Genomic DNA, 27,782 nt, shown 5'->3' with positions numbered 1-27,782 from the left:
TTTAGGGAGGTCCTCAAAGCATTCTTGAAGAAGTCAAACATCCCTGTTGACTTACAGGAGACCCTGGCTGATGACTGAGCAAAATGGAGAAGGCTTATTCAGGAAATCATCTAAAACATCAAGAGACTTAATTGGGAATGTACAGATGCAAAGTTGAGGCATCAGAGGGAGAGCACAAACCTCAAAACAAACCATCTACCGAGCCCTTCAAGCACTACCTGTATGTGGCAGAGTCTGCAGACTGCACATTGGACTTATCAGCCATTTCAGAACCCATCAAACCAAAGGAGAAATGAGTTATCCTCAATCCAGAGGGACTGACTAAGGATTCATGAGATTTCATTAGGGTTTAGCTAACAACGTTCATTTTCACCTTGTAGGAGATAAATTCTTCATTGCTTTGTGTGACTGGTCCATCTATCATTGCTCAAAATATGCTGATACCCTAGGGTTGGCATTTTGCCACAGAGATGGGAAACAGGAGTTTGGCTGTTTCTGTGTCAGATCTTTTTCTGATCTCACCCTTTCAGGCATAAACCTTGCTGGGGTGCCTGGTTTTCTTGAGCAGCAGCACAGCCTGGATGTTGGGCGAAATATTGTATATTTTCAAGAAGGAGTTAGATATAGCTCTTGGGTGAAAGGGATCAAAGGATATGGAGAGAAAGCGGGAGCAGGCTATTGAGTTGGATGATTGGCCATGAACATAATGAATGGCGGAGCAGGCTCGAAGGGATGAATGGTCTACTGCTCCTATTTTCTATGTTTCTATGACCCCATCCTGGGCTATGGTGACCCTTCCCAGCAGCTTATTGTGGATGGCAAGCTGCAGGTGGTGGGGGATGATGCAGGTCACCTTGTTGTCCAGGGCTGCACTGCCAGCCAGCTTGAGGATCACGGCAGACAGGCACTCAAGGATGGCAACCAGGTAAACAGGGGCTCCAGCCCCCACAAGCTCGGCATAGTGACCCACTATGACCGTGGCAGCCGATGGATACGGCCAATGGGGAACTGGAGACCAGCTCTGGAAGAGCGAACCTTAGCCTTGGCCTTTCCCTCCAGATTTACTACAACCGGACATTTTGGTACTGCGTTGCTGAAAATCTTCAAACCCACCTCCGGGGGGAAATTGAAGTTCAGATTTTCGTGAGGACAAGCCCTTAACTGATATGGAGGTGAGTTTCCTGTCCAATTAGAGCCAGTGGGGTCAAGAATGAAGGCAAGTCAGATGAAGTGTGGGCCTCATTTTAGGATCCCCATGGCAGCCATCACTGAGGCTGCTGGTTGGCTGGTTGTCTCGAGGGAGAGATCTGTGGTTTGTACCAAAGCCTTCCACTGTACCACAGGGGAGTGAGATGTCACGGGGAACCAACGACCTGGCACTGAGGCAGGGCAGACGTTTACTTCATTGATGCTGACCTGGTACTAATGCTGGAGGCCATGAAGGAGAGGAAGGAGTCCTCTTCCCAGAGAGTGGCAGGACGAGGTTGCCTCATTGTGCAGTAGAGGCAACTCTCTGTTCAGTTTCTACTCCCTCTGCCTCCAATTTCTCCTCCTCTCTAGCCTGCTCCTGGCCTGACGAGCTGTCTCCTTTCAGGGCCTCACTGTCCTCAAGGTCCACACCCCTCTTGAGGGCTATGTTATGGAGAGAGAGGAGCAGACCATCAGAACTGCTGAGATCCTTGCAGGAGGGTATTGCAGGGCACCACCTAACCAGTACAGGCACTGGAACCGCACCTTCAGAAGCCCTATGGCCTGCTCAGCGGTTGTCTTGCTGAGTAGGTGATATTGGTTTTATAGCCTCTCTCTCTGTCTGGGGGTCCAGTAAAGGGCTCAGTAGCCATCTCTTCAAGGTATTTCCCTAGTGGCTTAAGATGCATCCATGCACTTTGGGGCTTGAGATGAAGATCTGAGGAACCCTGGATGGTGGAGGATGAAGGAGTTATGACAGCTCCCAGGAAAGCGAGCACACAAATGGAGGAAGCTTTTGTGGTTGCAGGCATTGTTGAACGTTGAGGGAATGGAAGTCCTTCCTGTTGATGGGTTTCACTGGTTAGTCACTGGGTGCCTTGATGGCAACATGCATGCAGCCGGCGATGTCCTGCACATGGGAAAATCCAGCAATGGCATTGAAGCCTATTGCCCTCTGAGTCTGCAATGCCCCATTGATTATGAATCTGATGTGTTGTTCAGCCTTGGCAAAAAGGGCATTTGTCATCTGGGTGATGCACTGGTTTGCAGCCTCCTGTTAGATGTCACAGAAGTCCACAGCTGACCCCTGAAAGGACCCAGTGGCAAAGCAATTCAAGGCCACAGTTACCTTGATTGCTACTGGCAGGGCATGGTGATTAGTGGGGTGAGGTCTGCACTGATGAGAGCACAGATGCCTGTGACCATCTGTTCAGAGAGTCAAAATGTCCTTTGGCACTGGTTCTCTATCATCTCCAGGTATCTTCTCTACTGCCTGTAGATTCTGTGCTCAGGTAGTATCTACTTCTCCCTTGTGCTCCTCTGGCCTCCTGATGCCTGGGGTCCCTCCCTTCCTGAGCAGGCTGCTGCTCCTTGTCTCCTTCCTGTTTCTTGGGTGGAGTGCAAACAGCCTTGCCTATTTCTCTCTTACCACACAATTCCAGGAGAGTGATAACCCCTCCACCCACCCCCCCAACCCCACCCCACCCCACCCCATCAAACCTGAACTGGCAAAGTTCTTAATACTGTCCCTTCCCTGACCTGCGATAGGCTGCTTGGCAAAAGAAGTAAAAGCAACGTGAGGAAAAAAATCTCAAGCAGCGAGTGGTTAATGAAGAATCCTGCTTTGGGCACCATGAAGTAGGCTTCATGGTCTTCAGTATATCAACAGCAAGTCTTTATTAACAACTCATAACTATATACATTTATCCAGTAGAGCGTACAGGTATGGAGTTGACTCCATCCTAGGTCTTTACACATCTCTAGACTGCCCTTGGCTCTGGGTCATGTGTCTTCTTACATCATTGTATATGCGGTACTGTACTAAGTCCCACATTAATCCTGTATGTACCAGACCCTACTACTACACCTCCCCTCCAAGTCTTTATCTCATGAATATAGAGTTACTTCAGTTTACTTCAAGTCTTAGGTTGATATCAGTCTTGTGCATTTACTTTATTGTTACAACCTTAATGCTATTCCAGCATTATTGCTATTCTCCATCGATACTCCATCACCCCCGTTCAAATCCTTCAAGTTAGAGGGTTAGGTGGTCTGCAGGCCTTATAACTCTTCCACATCTCTTTCCTTGGGAGAGTGGTATGTTCTGGTGTGTTTTAGTTCATGCTGTTGGCTTGGAGGTTAGAATGGTATTTGGGTATAGTTTCATCCGTTTCTTCCATTGCTTGATGTTAAACCACACCTGATTGTTCTGGCTGGTTTGGCGGCGCGTGGTTGTTGTTACTCTTGATTGTTCTTTACGGGTTGGACGAAAATGGTATTTGCTTGCTGGGAGGTGTCTTTTCTTCTTTTTCTGTTTGGGCCGTTGGGGAGCTGTCTGAGGATGACCTCTGTTTTTTTGTTATTTATGGTACAAGAATGCTACCAGGCTCCAGCATCCCATGTGGTTTTGGCTGGAAGTTGCTGTGTGTACACAGTGGTTGGTTCGTCTACCATCTGTGCCATCATAGTACTTGGAGGTAGAGGCTCCTCAGACTATTGACCCTTCCCTGGTACCACTTCAACTAGAGGTGCTATGGTAATCTCGTGTGCAGTAGGTTGGTCTGACCATGGGGGATTTTCCAGGACCTGGAATGATGATGGACAAACCTGCTCCTCAAAAAGAGGAGAGATTGCAGGTGAAATCAGTCTGAATATTCTTTCGTGTTTAGAACTCTCGACTGTGCTGTTCTGGCTGGCTAATGACAGTGGTAGTCTTGATATCTTCCTGCGTCTGGAGGGGATCTAGGGATATGCAGGCGTCCCTGCTCAGAAGAGAGGCTGACTCCAGACAACGTACATCAGTTCAAAGATCTGTTTGTGCCATACCTCAGTGGTTCAAGGATCATGCTAATGACTGGAAATTGGACTCCCCCGCCCCATGAAGTGGAGTGTCGACTGTTCGAATCCAAAAGCCTTGGAGACATGGTTCTTCATCTGACAGGACTGTCACTCTGGCACCTGTGGCTAATTTAACATTTGTTAGATGGCCAATTACAAGGATGCCAACATTCCAAAATGAAGAACTGCATTCTCTGATGTCATTCAAGAAGCATAGTTGTACACCTTAAGGGTTTTCGATCTAGACCTTGTGAATTACCCTTGTGATGTCTGTATGGTGTTGGGGTTTTGACTTGCGCGTTTTTCGAAACTGTCCCTATTGGTTGCAGTGAAAGCATTGGGCAGTGCTCGCAGGACACTGATCTTCCCTGTGAGGGCGCTTCACACTGCAGTGCTGGCAAGGTCACTCTGCTGGGCTGCTCAGGAATTGCTTTCCTTGACTTGGATGGTCCCTGTATTTCTGTGACATGATATGGTGGACTGAGGTTATTATTGAGGTTACTCTGCCCCAATTAGTGTTCTCTCCCCTTAGGATGGTCCTGTGCTGTTCATGTAGCTCAGTCTAATTAGCTGGATTGCCTTGTCTAGGGTAAGATCATCTTTAGCTTGTAGGAGGTCAGAGAGTGAACCATCTGCAACGCCCACCATGATTCTGTCTCTGATGAGCTCAGACTTTAAATCGCCATATTCACATCCCTCTACCAGGCTGCAGAGATAGTTTATGAAGGAATCAACAGGTTCCCCGGTCAGATAGACACTCTTATTAAGACCATAAGACATAGGAGCAGAAATTAGGCCATTCAGCCCATCGAGTCTGCTCCGCCATTCAATCATGACTGATAAGTTTCTCAACCCCATTCTCCCGCCTTCTCCCCGTAACCTTTGATCCCCTTACCAAATAATGGTATTGTCACTGGACTAGTATTCTAGAGACTCAGGGTAATGCTCTGGGGACCCGGGTTTGAATCCCACCATGGCAGATGGTGAAATTTTGAATTCACTAAAAATCTGGAATTAAAAGTCTGATGATGACCACAAAACTATTGCGGATTGTCGTAAAAATCCATCTGGTTCACTAATGTCCTTTAGGGAAGGAAAACTGCTGCTCTTACCTAGTCGGGCCTACACGTGACTCCAGACCCACACCAATGTGGTTGACTCTTAAATGCCCTCTGAACAAGGGCAATTAGGGATGGGCAATAAATGCTGGCCTAGCCAGTGAAGCCCACATCCCATGAACAAATAGAAAAAGGGTTAATTTATTTGCACACCCTCAAACACGTGGCTTCCTTTTCATTCACCCAATAAAGGGGCAATAGAGAACAGAAAGAGGTACAGGGCAAAGACTACAGAGAAAATAAAAAATATTGCTTCACATGAGTCCAGAATCAAAGCCCAAGGTGTATTCTTTCACAGAGCCAGCAGGTTGAAGACGGATGATGGATAATCCACTTTTCTAGTGAAGATGACTTCCACGATCGGATTGGCACATAATTATTTCAATGCACGATGTGCAAATTAAAGTTCACAGAAGAAAACAAAAAATAGCAGATGCCAAGTGAGGGCAAACCAAAGTTTGGTTTTATCTGGTATAATATACTCTGTAATAAACGGATTTAATCTTGTAGGTGCTGGTTCAGAGGTTCCAGTAGAAACAGTGTAGATAGGGGCCAGGCATTCAAACCTGAAACAAAGCCCTAGTCTCCTGCTGCCAAGTAGATGGAAAAATGGCAGTCTGAGCCTTTTTCAGTTCCACAAAGCAATATTACAGGTTCTAGCAGCTTGGGAGGGATGTCATGTGTCATGACTTCCACTTCTCCACCTTGGTTTGGACAAAGGATGTATATTCCTTGTCTGGATTCTTGAGATGGTTAATGTTTCAACCATTAATATGCTTAACAGAGGTTTCAGGGTCCTTTTGTCCCTGCAGACTGATCATTCCATTGGCCAGGGTCTGGCCTTAACAATGTAAATGGCCTTTTTACAGTTCCTTGGGATTTGATCTCTACAGTCACAGGGGGCATTAGCACCTCTTTAGAGATAACAAGGCTGCTGTTCTGAAAGCCAGAAATCGTTTTTGTGTGAGTCATAGCCAGTAATGATGCAGTCATATTAAAGCCTTTGTCCAGCTTTAAAAAATCATCTTTATTAACAACTCATAGCTATATACAGTAGAGGGTACAGGCATAGAGCTGACTCCATCCTAGCTCTTCATACACCTTTCTCCATCTCTAGACTGCTCTGGGTCTTCTTACATCGCTGTGTGGGTGGTACTGTACTCAGTCCCACATTAACCCTGTATGTACCAGATTCTATATTTACAGTTAAAGTCTGGAATGCACTGCCTGAGTGTGCATTGGAGGCTTCAATTGAAGCATTCAAAAGGGAATTAGATTGTTATCTGAAAAGGAGGAATGTACAGGGTTACAGGGAGAGGGCGTGGGAATGGCACAAGGAGAATCACTTATTCGAAGAGCTTGTGTCGACATGATGGGCTGAATGCCGTCCTGCTGCGCTGTAACAATTCTGTGATTTTGAGAACAAAAGCTGGACATCCGCACCATGTTTTTCGGTCACCCACCTCTGTTCTGACACGATTTGGTGCACAAAGATGCAGCTCCTAGAATGGTAAGATGTGGATATTGAAGTTTTGGTAAAGATGCAGAAGGGAATAACCAGAATCACGCCTAGTCTTAGGTCTTTTACTTAAAAGTATTGGCTTCAATGTTTAGACATATTTACTTTAGAGAAACCCAGGCTTAGAGCAGAAATGATTAATGTTTTTAAAATGTTGAAGAGATTGGATTTAGTGCAATTAGGTTATTTGAGATTAATAAAGATGGTAGGACTAGAAAGCACTAGAGTACACTACTTTTTGGAGGGGTAAAGTTTGATGGACCCTGATGGACTTTGTTTGGTCTTTTTTATATTTATTTATCTGTGAACCCATCTATTAGGATGAACACACTGGATTGTTTTGGTTTCCTGTATTTGTCTATGTTCCTCAAATTAGTTACAACAGCAACTATTGACTTTGCCTCCCTTTTGTCAGTTTTCGTTGAAACCATATTACATTATATTCTCATCTACTGTTTCACCCTGCAGAAGAACAGGTAACTGAACCTTCAATGACTTGCGAAGAATTGAGAGAGAAACTAGAAGCACAGATAGCTGCTATTGAGGCAGTACATGGTAGAAGTGAAGTAGAAAAGCCCGAGAAAGCAGTTTCCAAAGGAACAGGTAAAGTTGATAACTAAAGCTTTAATTTACAGCACATTAATGAGCAAAATACTATTGAATTGGTCAGTTTTATTGCCATGTTTCAAATTATTTTTAGAACACACACACACCATTTTCTAGTGAATGTAGTTAGCAGCTAATTTGTTCCCAAGTCTACTCTACATTCAGAGGTTGGCAATGTCAGAGAGCAGAATTTATCAAACTAATTGTTTTTTTATTCATTTTTGCAGTTGGCTCATGAGTATTAACCAGTTTCCTTCTGCTCCACAGCTTGACATGTGCAGATTAGATTTTTTCAAAAATGGATGTCAGTCCTGCTTTATTCAAACTGCTTTTGAAGTTTTTTTTATTCATTCACTGGATGTGGGCTTCGCTGGTTGGGCCAGCATTTATTGCCCATCCCTATTTGCCCTTGAAAAGGGGTGGTGAGCTGCTATGAGTTGGACCACTGCAGTGCATGTGGTGTAGGTGCACCCACAGTGCTGTTAGGAAGGGAGTTCCAGGATTTTGACCCAGTGACAGTGAAGGAACGGTGATATATTTCCAAGTCAGGATGGTGAGTGACTTGGAGGGGAACTTCCAGGTGGTGGCGTTCCCATCTATCTGCTTCCCTTGTCCTTCTAGATGGTAGTGCTCATGGGTTTGGAAGGTGCTGTCGAGGGACATTCCTGCAGTGCATCTTGTAGATGACACACACTGCTGCTACTGTGCATCGGTGGTGGGGGGAGTGAATGTTTCTGGATGTGGTGCCAATCAAGCAGGCTGCTTTGTTCTGGACAGTGTCAAGCTTCTTGAGTGCTCTTGAGTGCTGTGGGAGCTGCACTCATCCAGGCAAGTGGGGAGTATTTCATCATACTCCTAACTTGTGCCTTGTAGATGGTGGACAGGCTTTGGGGAATAAGGAGGTGAGTTACTCGTCGCAAGATTCCTAGCCTCTGACCTGCTCTTGTAGCCACAGTATTTATATGGCTAGTCCAGTTCAGTTTTTGATCAATGGTAACCCCCAGGATGTTGATAATGGGGATTCAGTGACGGTAATACCATTGAACATCAAGGGACGATGGTTGGATTCTCTCTTGTTGGAGATGGTCATTGCCTGCCACTTGTGTGGCGCGAATGTTACTTGCCACTTGTCAGCCCAAGCCTGGATATTGTCCAAGTCTTGCTGCATTTGGACATGGACTGCTTCAGTATCTGATGAGTTGCGAATGGTGCTGAACGTTGTGCAATCGTTAGTGAAAATCCCCGCTTCTGACCTTATGATAGAAGGTCATTAATGAAGCAGCTGAAGAGGACACAACCCTGAGGAACTCCTGCAGTGATGTCCTGGAGCTGAGGTGACTGACCTCCAACAACCACAACCATCTTCCTTTGTGCTAGGTATGACTCCAACCAGTGGAGAGTTTTCCCTCTGATTCCCATTGACTCCAATTTTGCTAGGGCTCCTTGATGCCACACTCCGTCAAATGCTGCCTTGATGTCAAGAGCAGTCATACTCATCTCACCTCGGAAGTTTAGCCCTTTTGTCCATGTTTGAACCAAGGTTATAATGAGGTCAGGAGCTGAGTGTCACTGGCGGAACCCAAAATGTGCGTCAGTGAGCAGGTTATTGCTAAGCAAGTGCCGCCTGATAGCACTGTTGATGACCCCTTCCATTACTTTACTGATGATTAAGAGTAGCCTGATGGGATGGTAATTGACCGGGTTGGATTTTTCCTGCTTTTTGTGTACAGGACATACCTGGGCAATTTTCCACATGGGTGGGTAGATGCCAGTGTTGTAGCTGTACTGGAACAGCTTGGCTAGGGGGCGTGGCAAGTTCTGGAGCACATGTTTTCAGTACTATTGGCGGAATGTTGTTAGGGCCTTTGCAGTAACCAGTGCCTTCAGCCGTTTCTTGATATCACGTGGAGTGAATCGAATTGGCTGAAGACTGGCATTTGTGATGCTGGGAACCTCTGGAGGAGGCCGAGTTGGATTACCCACTCGGCACTTCTGGTTGAAGATTGTGGCAAATGCTTCAGCCTTATCTTTTGTACTGGGCTCCTCCATCATTGAGGGTGGGGATATTTGTGGAGCACTTGTGGAGTGCTTACTGTTACTTACTTTTATTAGATTGAAAATTGCCGCCATAAATAGAAATCACCAAAGCTCTAGTTCTGGGAAGGAACTTTTAATCTGACCCTTTTGAGTCACAGGGTATTACTGTTTAAAAGCATTAGCAAATGGAATTTGTGTAGATGATGGAACTTCAGACCATTACTTTACATATATGTACACTTGGCTCGCTCACAGTTTAGAGTCAGCCATTGATAGATAACAAACAGCGAGATGGTTCGTCGGAATGCCTGATGTTTCAAAACTTGTTCTGTTTTTAGTGGAAAACTGGAAACCAGTGTAAGTGGGAAGAAATTGAGGTTGACTAATGTATCAGAACTGGCCAATTTGACATCTGAGCAATTTGTGCATGTCCACCTTAGTGCAAACTATTAAGCAGCTATTAAATCTCCATTTTTTGGTGGTTGCTCCCAATCAAGTGCAAATTTGATTGCTTTTAATGTTAAGAAGTCAAAAAATGTGCTGCCTCGACTAGGCTGCAAGTTTATTCAATGAGCAACTGATCTTTGCAAATCGTGTTTCCAGGTTTGCTCCCCAGGTCTTCCTTGATTTAGTTATCGTAGCCAGGCCAATGATTGAAGCATTACAATTGTCCATAAGAATAGGGAAATTCAGCCAGGATTCCGGCTTCTGTTGGGGCTTCCAATGATCACAGTGTGAAAATCTGGTGAGGACGGTATAAGGCACAGCCATGTTTTCTCCCATAGTTAAATAGCACACTGAAACTTTGAATCAAGACTCACCAAAACTTGAGTCTGGTGCATAGAACCCAGCAAGGAGTCAACTATTGCTAATAAAAACCTTTCACAAAAACAGGAGAGGAGAAAATTAAGAAGAAAGACGCAAATACAATGGAACTTTGATGTTTTGTGTTCATTTCAGTCAATTAAGATTTGGAAGGAGACATGTATGAATTAATCATTGCAAGCAACACAGGTCTACCAATCTCCAGACATACAAACTTATAGGATATGAATCAAAGGAGCCTGTCTCACTGTGTTGCCTCAGATGTGCGATTCTTTATATTTTAAAAAAAACTTTCTCCTTATTGCTGTTTAGATACTGGTGAGTGCTTGGTTTATCAAACTCCACCAACTGCTGCTGACAGAGACTTAAAAAAAAGATCAGTACTGCAGTCATATCCTCCACTACCAAAGACCCCATCACCAGACATTGCAAGTAGTACAGCCACAGGTAATGACTACCAATGAATGCATGAATGATGAATTACCAGAAATAATGTGTTTATGTGTTTTACATTATTAACTGATCTGACAGCAAGAGTTGTAAATGTATTTCACAATTTTCACCAGTATTATGTTTGGCTGCTGGATGGTATATAATGGTTTGAAAGATTTGCCAAAATTTATAATTTGCATAAAATTACTGAATATTCATAAATTGATTGTCCTTCTATACATCAGAAAGCCAATTAAGCAATAATCAAAATTGTATAGAAACAGAAGGATTTTGGATTCTACGAATGTGTCCTTAAAGTTAATTTTAATTATGAAATCAAAGCTTTTCTCTTAAATATGCAAATTTTTGGAGGGGCTATTGATGTACTTGTTTCATTAAATATTAGCTGCTTATAATATAAATAATGACTATAAATAAACAATTAATTAAATTTTAATTCAATAGAACACTACTAGTTTTTTTTTTAGGCGTTCAAACTAATTTATTGTGTTTTTCAATTTAGTTAAAGTTGCCCTACTTCCTACTGGTGATGTTATGACCGTGGCACTTCCCATCTGCCTTACAGTAGGGAAGCTAAAAGCGCGATTTGGAAAAGAATTGAAAGTACCGGCATATATACTGCAATTGACATGTGACGGTAAGCCTGAAGCAATTGAAGAAATTGTGTGAAAGAAATCATGCATGTTTCCTGAATTGCTAACAAATGTATTGTTGGTCATGGAATGTTCCAGCATAGAGATCGGTCATTTTGTCAATCAGTTTTGTGCCAGTGTATTTATTGACACGAATCACCTCTAAGCCCACTACTGCTTACTCTACAGATATTCTTAATACTACACTATTTCAGGCAACTTCCTTTTGAAAGAACTCATGGACTCTGCTGGAACAGCAGTTTGTGGCAGAGAATTCCACATTCCAAGCACCTGATTTTCTTAACCTTCCATTTAATTCTTCTGTGATTACCTTAATCTCTTGCCCTCTCATTACCACCCCACAGGTTAATCTTTCATTTTCTTGATGCCTTTTATCAATTCAATAACCAAACCCTTTGCGCCCCAGTGAAGAATATCCTAACTGCCTAAGTCTATGTACATAGTTGTGTAAACCCTCATCCCTGGTAAGATGCTAATAAATGTGGCACCTGTCCATGCCCTCCCCAACCCACCCCAACCATCTTTGTATCCTTCCATAACGTGTCTCAGTCTGGACTGAAGAAATAAAAATCAAATCAAATTAAATGAACTTGATGTAAAATTTCAAGTGGAATGCTTGCCAGAATCTTTTTGGTGGATTTGGATTGCAGTCAGTGCAAGGCACTTTTTTTCCAGACTGGTAACTGTTTGTATTGGGTCTGCATCCTTTACCAGAAATACTGGGACTTTGTAGCATAGGTGTGCAGCTCTTGCATTCACTGTTTTGCAGCTTGAAGATACAGATGCAAAATTACATTATCGGCCACTCCTGTCTCTGGTGCCACCAACATACTATGTGGTTGAAAATGCTGATAGTGAGCTGTTGACTCCATTACTTTGAAGTGGGCCCCATAGGATTTTGTAAAATCGGTTTCCCTTACTGCAGCTGGTCTCAAAGTGATCAGTAACTTTCAAATTTCCTGCTGATACTGGGCATCTTTCCATTGAATTTTGATAGGGTTAGGCACAAAAGTAACTGGCATGATGGAAGCCCATTGATTCCTCCTTTGCCATTGAAACAATGTCTTTTGTAGCCATAATTTTGAATTTATTAGTATATGGAACTCCTGACTTTAGATAAATTAACAAAACTGCAGATCTAAAGCCCCACTTCAATATGGGAGAAGTGGGTTCCAGTTCGTAGGATACTGGCACCAATATTGGGGAAAGTGGGATCTGTACCATTGGGCAGTCTACATCTGAACCTTACTGGGACCAGTGTTCTTGCGAACTGCATAACTAGGGATGTAGAGAGGGTTTTAAACTAAGTAGTGGGAGCAAGGATACAATTTGGGAAGATGTGGTACATCAAAGAGCAAAGACAAGGCAAAAGAGAAAGATATTATTATGGGAAATGAAAAACAGACCATGACAGGAAGGATAGAGAGTACAAATCTAACAGTAAATCAACAGATGAGACTAGAAGTTATAAAAAGAATAGAAGAATAAAATTAATGGTTCTGTATCTGAATGCACGAAACATTCAAAACAAAATAGATGAACTGAGAGTACACAGAAATAAATAAGTACGATCTGATAGCCATTACAGAGACATGGTTGTAGGAGGACGTGGATTGGGACCTGACTATTAAAGGGTATAGGTATCATTTAGGAAGGACAGGAAGTGACGATAAGGTGGAGGGGTGGCTCTGTTAGTTAAAGATGGTATTAGCACAATAGAGAGGGATGACCTAAGTTCAGGAAACAAGGATGTGGAAATAGTTTGGTAGATATAAGAAATGGTGAAGGTAAGAAGTCACTTGTGGGAGTCACGTACAGACACCCTAATAGTAACCACATGGTAGGATGGAGCATGAAGGAAGAAATAATAGGAGTGTTATGACACAGCAGTTAGTAAAGGCCGAGTTATTTAAAATCCCAGAGGGAAACTTTAAACAACTGTCATAACCTATATTTTCAATTGGTGTGTTTGAGATGCAGCTCTGAATTCAGAAATGAAACCCACCAAGCCTGAAGGAGTTTTTATATAAAGTAAATTAAACATTTGCTAATTTAACAAGCGATTAAACACATACACATGTCTACAAAATACTACCATAATAACGTTTAAACAAATCCCCAAATTAATCACTCCCAGGTAATCTTCCCCAAGACAACAACAACCCATAGACTTAAACCGACACCAGGTAAAGCACATTTTATCTTACAAATTCAGAATGAGGTTCCTTTCAATTTGTTCCTTCACACAGTTGTAGGCTTACAGACTTAGATCTTACATGCCTCTGACTCACACACAAAAACTCTTTTCTGTATATACCTAGCCTTCCTTTTGAATGCAAATTCTTATTGTATCACCAGGCCCTTTGAACTCCACCTCTTCTAACAAAACCCCTTTCATAGTGCCAATTTTATTAGTAATATGAACATATTGCTTGGTGTCTCCTAGCTAGGTGCAAGATTTCATCCCCAGTCTTTGAATGGTTTATTCAACAAAATGCAAATGTACCATCTACCTTACTGTTTACATCGCAAAACTACTACACTTCAAAGTGCCCAGACTAGCTGGCTTTAATTCAATTAAGACACACTCACTCACACCCACAGGTACAGACCCCACTACAAGTCCAATTTAAAATAATTTCCAATGACATTATATACATTAATATCTTCATGACAGGGAGCTTGTCAGAAAGCACAGCTATTATCATGGGAGATTTTAACCTATAGAAAGACTGGAAAAGTCAGATGGGAAAAGATAGCCTGGATGAGGAGTTCATAGAATGTTTCTGGGATAGTTTCTTAGAATAGCATGTTCTGGAGCCAACCAGAGAGCAGGCTATGCTAGACCTGGTATTGTGCAACAAGATGGGATTAATTAATAACCTCACAGTGAAGGCGCCTCTAGATAGCAGCGAGCATGATAAGATTGAATTTTAAATTCAGTTTGAGGGAGAGAAGAATGGGTCTGAGACTATGTTTTTAAACTTAAATAAGGGCAATTATGAGGGCATGAAAGCAGAGCTGTTTAAAGTGGCAAATATTTAAGGGGATATTTCAGAATGTACAGAATAGATACATTCCAACAAGTAAGAAAAAGTCCAAGGGCTGGACACACCATCCGTGGTTAACTAGAAAGGTTAAAGATAGTATCAAACTTAAAGAAAAAGTATATAGTTGTGCAAAGATAAGTGGAAGGCCAGAAGATTGGACAGAATGTAAGTAATAGCAAAGGATGATTAAAAGATTAATAAGGAGTGAAAAAATAGAGTATGAGAGAAAGCTAGCCAGAAATTTAAGAACAGATAGTAAGAGTTCCTATAAATATTTTAAAAGAAACGAGTTACCAAAATGAGTGTTGGTCCTATAGAAAGTGAATCTGGAGAATTGAAAATGTAAAACAAGGAAATGGCGGATGAATTGAATGGGTATTTTGCATTAGTCTTCACTATAGAGGACACAAGTAACATCCCAGAAGCAGCTATAAGTCAGGAAATGGAAGGGAGGGAGGAACTCAGGAAAATTACAATCACCAGAGAAGTGGTATTGAGTAAATTGTTGGAGCTGCGGGATGACAAGTACCCGGGTCCTGGCGGACTTCATCATAGGGTCTTAAAAGAAATGACCAGTGAGATAGTTGATGCATTGGTTTTAATTTTCCAAAACTCTCTAGATTCGGGAAAGGCCCCATTAGATTGGAAGATAGCAAATGTAACTCCATTATTCAAAGAGGGAGGGAGACAGAAATCGGGAAACTAAAGGCCAGTTAGCTTAACATCTGTCATAGGGAAAATATTAGAAGCTATTATTAAAGAAACTATAGCAGCGCACTTGGATAAGTTCAAGGCAATCAGGCAGTTAACATGGTTTTGTGAAAGGGAAATCATGTTTAACCAACTTATTGGAGTTCTTTGAGGAAGTAGCATGTGCTGTGGATAAAGGGGAACTGCTGGATATACTGTATTTATATTTCCAGAAGGCATTTGACAAAGTGCCACATCAAAGGTTATTATGGAAAATAAAAGCTCATGGTATGGGGATAACATATTGGCATGGATAGAAGATTGGCTGGCTAACAGGAAGCAGAGGGTAGGCATAAATGGGTCTTTTTCAGGTTGGCAAGGTGTAATAAGTGGTGTGCCACGGGGATCAGTGCTGGGACCTCAACTGTTTACAATTTATATAAATGACTTGGATGAAGGGATGGATCGGATGGTTGCCAGATTTGCTAATGACACAAAGATAGGTAGGAAAGTAAGTTGTGAAGAGGACATAAGGAGGCTACAAAAATATATAGATAAGTTAAGTGAGTGGGCAAAGATCTGGCAAATGGAGTATAATGTGTGAAATTTGAAATTGTCCATTTTGGCAGAAAGAATAAAAGAGAAGCATTTTATCTAAATGGTGAGAGTTTGCAGAGCTCTGAGGTGCAGAGGGATCTGGGTGTCTTAGTGTATGAATTGCAAAAGGTTAGTATGCAGGTACAGTAAGTAATTAGGAAAGCTAACAGACCAGGCTTACTGATCAATAGGTATCATCAATGCAATGAAGCCTCCCTTCTCTCTCTAGGCCATCAGTATTGTCTATACTATGGGATGTTTTCGTAATCTTACAAACTTTGTGAAAATATTCGGGGTTGCTGGCAGGGCAGTATTTGCCTGCATGCCCTACCAATGGTTTTGTGATGGAGCTTTGCTCAGGATAATGATTGAACTTGCGGAGGCCAATCCTGTTTTGCTGCTTGGAGAGTTGAAGTCTGCAGTTTTATTCTTGGATACCCACTGTCCAGAAAAATCTGAGACTTATGTTGATTGAAGACCCAAATTGTTGTGCCGAAAACTTACGGTATCTGGAAGAAGGCTGAAGTGTATATTCCTTTTTAGTGCTGTTTGTGGTTAGCAGAGATACGAGAACATTTGTCTTATAATCTGAAGGTTTAGAAAGCCTGAATCTTATGATCTTAAATTGCTTGGCGGTAATAACATCAGAATTCCAAACTCTTATGACACACAGTCCTCTGAGATACTTACATTGCTGTAATTCAGGCCTCTTGATTATTCCAGATTTTAGTTGCTCCACCATTGGTGGGCGTGCCTTCATCTGCCTGGGTCCTAAACTCTGGAATTCCCTCCCTAAACCCTACTGCCTCTCTACCTCTCTTCTCCTTTAAGAAGCTCCTTGAAACCTACCTCTTTGACCAAGTTTTTGGCCATTCTGTTTAATATCACCTTATGTGTCTGGCTTTATAATGCTCCTGTGAAGTGCCTTGGGATGTTTTATTATGTTAAAGGTGCTATAAAATACAAGCTGTTGTTGTTAAACTTCAAAATGTTATGAAGAATTGAATTTTTAGCAATTTTTTTCATTATATTAAGAATGTTGTGCTATTTTCATGTTGAATGAATGTATCATAGAAAGTTTTGAACGTCCGACTGATACATATTCCTAAGGCTTGAGCATCTAATGAAAATTTGAGTGTTGAATTAACATTCTTCTGTTCTGTTTTAGGCAGAATGGCTAAGGATTCTGAAACACTTGTAGATTTAGGAGTTAGACCACATGGCTCTATCCAGCTTGAACTGGCATCCAGTGAACCTGAAAAATACCCAATCAAACTCATTAGGCCACAGCAGGAATCTGCCACATCTGATGTGATAACTGTCACAGTTCAAAAAGGTAGTGCAAAACAGGCATCCCTGTGGATATTAAAGACTTTGACAAACCTATTCAGATTTGTACAAGAATGCATATCTTAACAGCAATTACTGTTATGATGGGAGAATTAGGATTCTGGAAGAAATCGATGAGAAAAATTGATCTTTTTTCTTTCATTCTTGATATTTTTTTCAAGCCTTGACTTTTTTCTATTTTTTAAATTATTGTAGATGAGGAACATGTAGTCATGTGATCACTTCCTGGGTTTATTTGGTGCCTGATGCATATAGAGATTAATTTTGCGACTAGCCCACGTTTCAAGTACAAAAGACAATCACATTTTCATGTAAATATCCTTGTTCACGATTTGAAAATTATGATGATGACCTGTTGGCTCTATTTCAATTCAAGATATGTGGACAGCCTGTTCCTTGTTATTGGCTCAGAAGTATCTGACCAGGTGTAACTGAAAATAGATTTTGGTAACAAAAGTCCCAGAACCATACTTGTCCATACACATTGCCTCACAAAGATATCCTAAGGTCTCTGAGCAACCAATAATATCCTGTTTTAGTGCACAAACATGCTTTACCGAGGAATGGTAGGAGATGGATTAACACCAGCAATTTTTCACTGAATAAACTTACAGACCAGAATTTTACCTTTGGCATGTGGGCACGCGCCCGACACTCATGAACGTAATATGACGTGATTACATCGGGCGTGCGTCCTGATGTCATCGTGCACCTGCGCCACACAGTCACATGAGGGGACATGTCTCATTAAGCTTTAAATGTTTTTTTTAAAAAGCGCTTCAATCTCCCTGAGGCAGCTCCTTGCCTCAGGGAGATTGAAGCGCTCTTTTGTGCGCATGCGCGAATTGCACACCATTGCCTGCTCTCCCTCCTCCCCCGCCCACACAGGTTGCGCTCAGCACTACCGCTCACGATCCACACAAGGTGGACCTTAATTGACCCGCCCTCGTGAAAGCACAGTGCGGAGCTGATCACTGTCGGCTCCCCGACTGCTCCCACCGAGCCTGACCGACGAGGGAAAAATTCAGGCCACAGTTTCAGCTGAACTGTCATTTGGTTTTCTCATTTACGAGAGACAGGGAAGGATGGTAAGAGAAAATCAAAGTGTAGGTTTCACTCACCTACTCAAGCCGCGTTTCATCTTCTGTTCTGTTGGCGTTCTTTAGGGTTTGTCTATTTCCCTAAGAAAGCTACTTAAGACTGTAGTTCATTAAAAAAAAACTATTTATTTACGGCTTTACATCTCAGTAACTCTGCACGAGGTCAGACTTCTCCTTTCCTCCAGATCCCTGTTACTTAATTATGTGACATTGCATCATACTTGCATCAGTATCAGGTGCTTCTGATGTTAACCCTTCACTCTACATCTCCCCCCAAGTCTTTATCCCAATTATATACATTCTCCTATATCTCCCCCACAAAGTCTCAATGTTCACAAGATTAGTCTCTGAGGTGTCTTGACCAATCTCCCTGATCTTATTCTGATCTCATTCTGAGGGTCGAGAACTGTCTGCACTCACTCTTCATTCGATATGCCCTTCTCCTGGGTGGCAGTAGAGCTTTGGCTTGTTTCTTGTTCCTTATTTCTGTTTGGATCTGAATAGTAAGCCCAAGTTTCCATTGGCTTTCTTTCCAAGGATATCAAGGCACTGAGGTTTCTCCTTACATTTCCCTGATCCGCCTAAATCCTATAAGATCTTGGTTGTGGAGCTCCAATTTATTATGCCTTCTTTCTGTTAGTCTCATATCCACACACTCTTCCCAGACTGTAGCATTGTTAAGTCTCGTGTTCTGTGCCTGAAGTTGAAGTTATGAGCCTGTTTGTCTCTGTTGTTCCTTATGCTTTTTAAACTCTGTCATGATCATCTGAGGTAGTATTAGGTTATAGTTTCTGTTGCAGAGCTGTAACTTAGGTTCTTAGTCGTCTTCCCGTTAACAACTCTGAAGGTGAGAACCCAGTGAGGTTCTGTAACTAAGAAGGGATAAGTTTAGATCTTCATTCTTTTTCATCAATTCTTTGATGGGTCGTACACCACTTTCAGCTTCTCCATTCGCCCGAGGATAATGAGATGAGCTAGTCACGTGCATAAACCCATATTCCTTTGCAAAGCTGTAGAACAACTCATTAGCAGACTGTGGACTATTGTCTGACACTGCAATGCCCTGGATACCAAGTGTCACAAAGATTCTGTTCAGTGAATGAATGACTGCTTCTGCTGGAATGCTGTGCAATCTATTCACTTCAATCCATCTGGAGTAGTAATCTATGAGGATAATAAATACCTTGCCTTTAAATTCAAATAAATCCATTCCCAAGTGCTCCCGCGGCCTCAGTGGAAAAGTGGAGGGTGACAGTGGTTCTCTGTGCTCTTGGCTATGCACTGCACATGTAAGAGAATTCAAGACTAGTTCTTCTCTAGAATGAGTTATGCTTGGCCACCAGACTGACTGCTGGTCTCTTGCGTGACATTCTGCTATCTCCAAGCGACCTTGATTAATTTTTTTCAAGCATCTCCAGCCAAAGTGTTCTCAGGATGACTAATCTGTCATTAAAAACTAAGAGATCAATGGTTTTGATGTGCTTTCTCTGTTCAAAGTACTGGCATAGTACTGAGTTTTTAGGAGTATAATCTGTCCATCTAGTATTCCTTTATCTGAATCCATTCGTCATCCTGCTGTTGTGTTTGTTTAATCTCCTGTAGCCTCCTTTCAATAGCCGGTAAGTGTTTGGTAATGTGTGAAATATAAGCTTCTAGTTCCTTGATGAAATTCAAAACTTCCAGTTTTGTTCCTTCCACAGGTATTTTTGATAGTGCATCTGCTGTCGTCTGGTGCTTTCCTTGAATGTACTCAGTCACTGAATCATACCTCATTAGTCTTAGTCTGAAACTTTGAATTCTAGGCGACATCTTTGCAAGAGTGGCCAAAGGCTTGCGGTCAGTTTCAATTTTAAACTGCAGTCCCATCACATAATCTGAGAATTTCTCGCACGCCCATGTTGCTGCCAATGCTTCCTTCTCAATTGTTGCATACCTATTCTCTGTTCTGTGAGTGATCTTAAGATGGCCTTCTTTTACCATCTTTTTGTACTTAGAACAAAACTGCACCCAGACCTGTAGATTATGCATTTGCTGCTACTATAGTCAGCAGTTCTGGAATCATAGTGTGCTAGAATTTCAGGTGAAATTAAATGATTTTGATCTTGTCAAAAGAATTTTGCTGGTCCACATTCCAGCACCACTGTTGATTTTGTCTCAACAGCTCAATGGTTTTTGCCAAATTTGGTAGGAGCTTGCCTACTTGGTTGACCATCCCAAGGAATCTTTGCAACTCTGTAATATTCTTGGGTTGTGGGAAATCTCTAATAACTTTAGTTTTCTGTCAGTCGGCTGTTATTCCTGAGGCTTGCACAATGTGCCCTGGGAATTTAATCATAGGCTTTGCAAATTCACGTTCCCCATTCAATGTCAAACCCGCATCCTGTAGAACTTTGAGGACTTCTCTCACTCTGCAGTTATGCTCTTCCCTCAAGGAGCCCTGTACGAGTATGTTATCCATATGGCATAATACTCCTTTCATGCCTTCTGGAGTCTGAGACATTGTGCTGTGGGATATCTCTGGTGCAGAAGCAATTCTGAATGGTAATCTATTAAAGCAATCATGACAAAATGGCATTATAAAAAGTAGTCAGTAGCCTGGATTCATTGTCCAGAGGCAACTGCCAAAAGCTGCTGTTTGCATCTAATTTGATGAATAGGGTACTTTTAGCTAGTTTGGTAGGTTTCTCATCCACTGATGCCATTGGGTGGATCTCGCATTACACTGATTTGTTTAATTGAGCCAAGCCCGTGCAGATTCTAATTGATCCATTAGGCTTTGGGACTGTGATCATTCCAGAACATTGGAGAGAGAGCCCTGGATGTAACATGTGCTCAGTATCACTCTTGACTTTGTCCAAGAATGGGTGGGGGACTTTTCCTGGTGTGAAGAGTCAAATTGGTTTTGCATCAGCTCTTAGGGTTATATGATATTCAGTCTTCAGCTTTCCCAAGTCTGTAAATAATGCTGAATGTCTTACTGTACTGCTCATCAGCAACTTCATCAGCCTCAATTGTAAGCATGCCTTCCAGCTTAATAATGATGATTCTTGCTTCTGTAAGACATACAGGGGTTCAATGATTTCTCTATTTTTGTATTTTAATCTTGCCAAGTGTTGACCTATGACTTTCAGTCCTGCCCAGTCCTTGTAGCTGGATGGATGAATGTGCTTAAACTACTTTTACTTCATCAGATAAGACTGAAGCACCTGCTCCTATGTTGAACTTTAAACTCTGCGAGTGTCTGTCCACTTCTAGTTTAATGCTCCAGTAATTCTTTTCTGTTTCATTCCCTTCCTAGGAAAGTTATTTGCTATTTGTGTGGTTGTTCCACTCATATCTGGTTTGGCCTTGTTAGTTTTTTTCTTTCTTTTTGCAGGCTGTTTGTGTTTTAAATCGGCAGACAATTTTAAAATGTCCTAACTTTCCACAGTTGTGACGCTCTGCTCCCTTTGCTGTACATTCTTCCCGCTTGTGCAGGTGTTTCCCTCCACATTGAGATGCGGGTTGGTGTGCATTTCTCCAATTTTGTGGGCTTCTGTCTTAGTGTGCTTTCTCTCTACTGTCCAACATTTTGAACATTTCCATGGGACATCACTTTCCCCACAAATAACTGTTCTCTTTTGCTTTCTGAGGGCGGTCTGTCATGCGAATTGCACTGCCTTCATGAGAGTTAGGTCTTCTCCAGTTTGCAAGGGATCTGATACAGCTTCATCTAGGATCCCAACTACTATGCGATCGCCAATTAATTCATTTCTCAGTATTCCGTGGTCACAATTTTCAGCTAGTCTGTAGAGATCATTGATGAACGAATCCATGCATTCACCCAGTTTTTGTTTTCTCTTATTAAAGTTTACTCATTCAATGATTACGTTTATTGAACAATGAAATATGAATTGAATGCCTGGAGAGGACTTTATCGTAAGAGCTTGAAGCTTCATCATAAGACCATAAGACATAGGAGCAGAAATTAGGCCATTCGGCCCATCGAGTCTGCTCCGCCATTCAATCATGGCTGATAAGTTTCTCAACCCCATTCTCCCGCCTTCGCCCCATAACCTTTGATCCCCTTACCAATCAATAACCTATCTATCTCAGTCTTAAATACACTCAATGACCTGGCCTCCACAGCCTTCTGTGGCAATGAATTCCATAGATTCACCACTCTCTGGCTAAAGAAGTTTCTCCTCATCTCTGTTCTAAAAGGTCTTCCCTTTACTCTGAGGCTGTGCCCTCGGGTCCTAGTCTCTCCTACTAATGGAAACATCTTCCCCATGTCCACTCTATCCAGGCCTTTCAGTATTCTGTAAGTTTCAATCAAATCCCCCCTCATCCTTCTAAACTCCATCGAGTATAGACCCAGAGTCCTCAAACGTTCCTCATATGTTAAGCCTTTCATTCCTGGGTTCGTTCTCGTGAACCTCCTCTGGACCCTCTCTAGGGCCAGAACATCCTTCCTGAAGTACGGGGCCCAAAATTGCTCACAATATTCTAAATGTGGTCTGACCAGAGCCTTATAAAGCCTCAGCAGCACATCCCTGCTTTTATATTCTAGTCCTCTCGAAATAAATGCCAACATTGCATTTGCCTTCCTAACTACCGCGTCAACCTGCAAGTTAACCTTAAGAGAATCCTGGACGAGGACTCCCAAGTCCCTTTGCACTCCAGATTTCTGAATTCTCTCCCCATTTAGAAAATAGTCTATGCCTCTATTCTTCCTACCAAAGTGCATGACCTCACATTTCCCCACATTGTATTCCATTTACCACTTCTTTGCCCATTCTCCTAACCTGTCCAAATCCTTCTGCAGCCTTCCCGCCTCCTCAATACTACCTGTCCCTCCACCTATCTTTGTATCATCTGCAAACTTAGCAAGAATGCCCTCAGTTCCTTCATCTAGATCATTAATGTATAAAGTGAAAAGCTGTGGTCCCAACATTGACCCCTGCGGAACTCCACTAGTCACCGGCCACCATCCTGAGAAGGACCCCCTTATCCCCACTCTCTGCCTCCTGCCAGACAGCCAATCTTCTATCCATGCTAGTACCTTGCCTCTAACACTATGGGCTCTTATCTTACTGAGCAGCCTCCTGTGCGGCACCTTGTCAAAGGCCTTCTGGAAGTCCAAGTAGACAACATCCATTGGCTCTCCTTTGTCTAACCTACTCATTACCTCCTCAATGAATTCTAACAGATTTGTCAGGCATGACCTCCCCTTGATGAAACCATGCTGACTTTGTCCGATTTTACCATGCACTTCCAAGTATTCTGAAATCTCATCCTTAATAATGGACTCTAAAATCTTACCAACGACCGAGGTCAGGTTAATCGGCCTGTAATTTCCCATCTTTTGCCTCACTCCCTTCTTAAACAGGGGAGTTACATTAGCGATTTGCCAGTCCTCTGGGACCCCCCCTGACACCAGTGATTCCTGAAAGATCACCACTAACGCCTCCACTATCTCTTCAGCTATCTCCTTCAGAACTCTGGGGTGTAATCGCTCAGGTCCAGGTGATTTATCCACCTTCAGACCTTTCAGTTTTCCTAGCACCTTCTCCTCGGTAATGGCCACCATACTCACCTCTGCCCCCCAACTCTCTTGAACTTTGGGGATGTTACTCATGTCTTCCACCGTGAAGACTGACGCAAAGTACCTATTCAGTTCCTCCGCCATTTCTTTGTTCCCCACTACTACTTCTCCAGCGTCATTATCCAGCGGCCCAAAGTCCACTTTTGCCTCTCTCTTACCCTTTATATATCTAAAAAATCTCTTGCAATCTTCTTTTATATTACTGGCTAGTTTACCCTCATATTTAATCTTCTCCCTCCTTATTTCTTTTTTAGTTGTCCTCTGTTGGTCTTTTTATAGGCTTCCCAATCCCCTGGTTTCCCACTGCTTTTCGCCGCATTGTATGCTTTCTCTTTAGCTTTTATGCTGTCCCTGACTTCCCTGTCAGCCATGGTTGCCTCATCCTCCCTTTAGTATGCTTCTTCTTCCTAGGGATGAATTTTTGCTGTGTCTCCCAAATTACTCCCAAAAACTCCTGCCATTGCTGTTCCACTGTCTTTCCTGCTAGGCTCATCTCCCAGTCAATTCTGGCCAGCTCCTCCCTCACGCCTCTGTAGTTGCCTTTATTCAACTGTAAAGTTGACTCCTTGTCTGGCTATTACATTGTCAGCAATAGCTACAACTGTATAGAGTAAATACTGACCTGATCCTTTTGTTCCTTTTTGTACAAACCTGAAGCTGTTCTATATCTGGAAAACCTCTTTCCCCAGTTGTCCCAGTGTTAAGCCTGTTGCGAGCCTTCACTACTTTGGAAAGGTTCTGGGAGTGGCGGTGTAAACTCCATGCTTGTCCCAAGCTCTGGATCTGGATCTGCTTCAGTGAGAGGGCTTATTAATTCTGGTCTATGCTCACTGCGGTGGGACTCCAGGTCTGTGTCTCAGCTTGCATCTGCCGTAATGCTCCAAGTTTTTAGGTAAGTTATCGATCATTTTTCTTTTTATCCTCCTTTTAAGAATCTGTAGATCTGTTTGGTCTGTAGTCTTCTCTTGGAGATTTTCCCTGGGTCTTTTACTCGCTGTCCACTGCCCTCAATCATGTTTTGTTTCTGTTTGGTGTCTAGGTGGGGGTTCTTTAGGTTTTGTCTATTTTCCTTAAGACTGTAGTTTGTAAAAAACTATTATTTATTTATTTACAGCTTACATCTCAAAGTCTGCATGAGGTTGGACTTCTCCTTCCCTTCAGATCTCTGTGATCATTAATCATGTGATATTGCATTATAGTTGCATCAGCATCAGGTGCTTCTGATGTTAACCTTTTATCCTACAAGCCACACAGGCAAAAAGCCTGGGAGACAGCTATAACTGCGGTGCTAGTACTTGATTAATATAGTTAATTGTATACAAAATATTTTGATTTTTTTTGTAGAACTAAGGTTATGGAATATGACCACGTGCAGCCACTTATGTGACCAAATGTGCTATTATACGAGTGTGGGATGGTATATCAGGTGACATAAACCTTATTTGGATGGGCTAACCCCTTGATCACTTCCCCCAAGGAGGACTGCACTTTATCCATCTTGTATTTGTCCCTGAAATGAAGCCAATTAGTGATGGCAGCAAATGACCATAAGCCCCTGCACCTAATCCCCCAGATTTCATGAACAGCAATGTGTTGGATTTAATTAATTCAACTTGTGTACAATTATGCCCTTGATTTATAGTGAGATATTTATTTCAACAAAACAAGAATGTAAAATGCCATTTATACAGTCATTAAGTCTAGTATGCAAACTTCAATAAACCAAATTATTGAAGAAAACATACTGGTTAAAAAGGATTGCTTACGAACAAATGGATATTCTGAAAATGTTTTTTTCAAGAAAAAAGTAACACTGATTTCTTGCAGATGACGAGACATGTTGCTCTGTGGTGGTAGAAATTGAAAGACTTCCCTATCACAAGCCTTTTCTGGGTGGCTACAAACACAGACCGACAGGAAAAGAATTCCATCATGCAGGAACACAGACTCCACTCAAAAGGAGAACAAACTGTTGTTGTGTGGAGATGTTCTGCAGGGAGACACAGGTAGAATGAAGCACTTTGTGCAATAGGTTTAATTTAAGAAATAACTTCTAAAGCTTTAATCTGTTATTTTGTTTTGTAAGTTTAGAAGAATAAGAGGCGATTTCATTGAAACGTATACGATCCTGAGGGGCCTTGACAGGGTCAATGTGGAGAGGATGTTTCTTCTTGTGGGAGAATCTAGAACTAGGGGTCACTGTTTAAAAATAAACGGTTGCCATTTAAGACAGAGATTAGAAGAAATTTTTTCTCTCTGAGGATAGTGAGTCTTTGGAACACTCTTCCTCAAAAGGCAGTGGAAGCAGAGCATTTTAATGTTTTCAAGGCAGAGGTAGATAGATTCTTGATAAACAAGGTGGTGAAAGGTGGGAACTTACAATCAGATCAACCATGATCTTATTGAATGGTGGAGCAATCTCGAAGGCCAAGTAGTCTACCCCTGCTCCTAGTTTGTATGTTTATAACGAGTTTATTACTTTTATGAAAAGTTCCACGTTCTTTTCAAAAGTGTTTTCATGTCAGGAGACTCTTAAGGAATGGGCATCCAGTTTCCATGCTAATTTTAATACTTCTATTTTAAATAGTGAAAGGAACTTTATATCAAGTAACGAGGACATTTGTTTTAGTTTTCCATTGTCTAGATGAAATGCTGTATTCCCATGCAAGTCCAGCCAATAAACTGTTGAGAACTTTTTGCCCTACTAGAGCAGGTAAAGTGACAGGAGGTTCTGTCATGTTGATTTGACACTGAGATGAGCTTCCTGCCACACATCCACACCATTCCTAAGACCACCTGTTTCTCTCTCCGTAACATCATCTACTCCAAGCTTGCCTCTATTTATCTACCTCTAGACTATATCTCTAGACTATATTATTTCAATGCACTCTTGGCCAGCCACCCACATTCTACCCCTGGGAAACGAAGGTGATTCAAACTCTGCTGCCCGTGCCCCAATCCGCACCAATTCCCGCTCACCCATCATCTCTGCACATTACTTTGTTAATTCCCAGACAAACAATGCCTCAATTTTAAAGGGTCTGAATGATTGACACTTTAATTGACCGGCAGCAAATACAATTTTTATGAATGAATGACGTTTTTAACACATCCTTTTGTCACTAAGGGTGCATTGGTTTTTTCAGAGTGTATAAGTGGATGAATGGGATGTAAGCGCTGTTAGTTGTCATGGGGGTGGGTGGTGGGGCAGCTTGGTATGAGGGGCTATTGGGGGGTTGGTGGAAGGGCATAGTTTGGCATAGGGAGCAAGCTAACCTTTGAGCTTACCTTTCAAAATGTTCCCTCATCCAGATTATGGCCAATGCAGTTGGTAAAGTGGAGTTATTTATAAGCCCCAGAGGGAAACTTTAAACAACTGTCAGAACCTATATTTTTAAGTGTTATGTTTGAGATGCAACTCTAAATTCAGGAATCAGACCACCAGTTCTCAAGGCTTTACATTAAACTAATTGAAACATTTTATTAATTTACACAGGTTAAAATATATACGCATGGCTTCAAATTACTACTATCATAACTTTTAACGAATTCCCAAACTAATCTCCATTAAGGCAACAGCAACTCATAGACTTAACCAAACACCAGGCAAAGCATTTTCACCTTACAAATTCAAAATGAGGTTTCTTCCTGTGGAGCCAGTTGGAGGCTTTCAGCTGCCTTTTGATCTTACATTGCCTCTGCCCTGCAAACCTGAAAACTGTTGAAGTTATACTTACCACCATTGATGGAATTCAAATTTTCATTGTCTCACTAGCCTCTTTGAACTTCACCTTTTAACAATGAAACCCCTTTCATAGTACTAATTTTATTAGTTAAATAAACATATGGCTTGGTATCTGCTAGATAGGCGTTAAGTTTTCAGCCCACTTCTTGAATGCTCGATTCAAAAAAATGCAAATGCACGTTATCTCTCTTCCATATCAAAACTAGTACCCATCAAAACACCCAGACCAGCTGGCTCTAATCCAATTAAGACGACACACCCGCAGACTAAACCTCTATTTTAAAAGAAAAATATTCTCCAAAATATTATATACATTAATAGCTTCATGACATGCCATGAACCACAACTCTCTGAAAAGCCCCCCAACTCCATGAATATTGCGGAGGATGAGGACATGCCTATCCCTGCAATGGAGCAGTCCAGCTC

At 42.1% G+C, this 27,782-nt stretch overlaps 1 protein-coding gene across 2 annotated transcripts in view; it reads left to right on the top strand.

The window, feature by feature from the left end:
• Positions 1-27,782, top strand: part of iqub (IQ motif and ubiquitin domain containing) — an 87,354-nt gene that overhangs the window by 36,546 nt on the left and 23,026 nt on the right. For both annotated transcript variants that reach the window (XM_078568377.1, XM_078568378.1), the window contains 5 exons: positions 7,132-7,266; positions 10,444-10,578; positions 11,087-11,221; positions 16,743-16,910; positions 25,439-25,617. In XM_078568377.1, the coding sequence (XP_078424503.1) occupies positions 7,132-7,266; positions 10,444-10,578; positions 11,087-11,221; positions 16,743-16,910; positions 25,439-25,617 (752 nt within the window). The remainder of the gene's footprint in view (positions 1-7,131; positions 7,267-10,443; positions 10,579-11,086; positions 11,222-16,742; positions 16,911-25,438; positions 25,618-27,782) is intronic.

Source organism: Cetorhinus maximus, chromosome 22 (genome assembly GCF_964194155.1).
Source record: "Cetorhinus maximus chromosome 22, sCetMax3.hap1.1, whole genome shotgun sequence".
Classification (NCBI taxonomy): domain Eukaryota; kingdom Metazoa; phylum Chordata; class Chondrichthyes; order Lamniformes; family Cetorhinidae; genus Cetorhinus; species Cetorhinus maximus.
The sequence above is the reverse complement of the archived record's forward strand: the minus strand, read 5'-3'. Positions and strand labels throughout refer to the sequence as shown.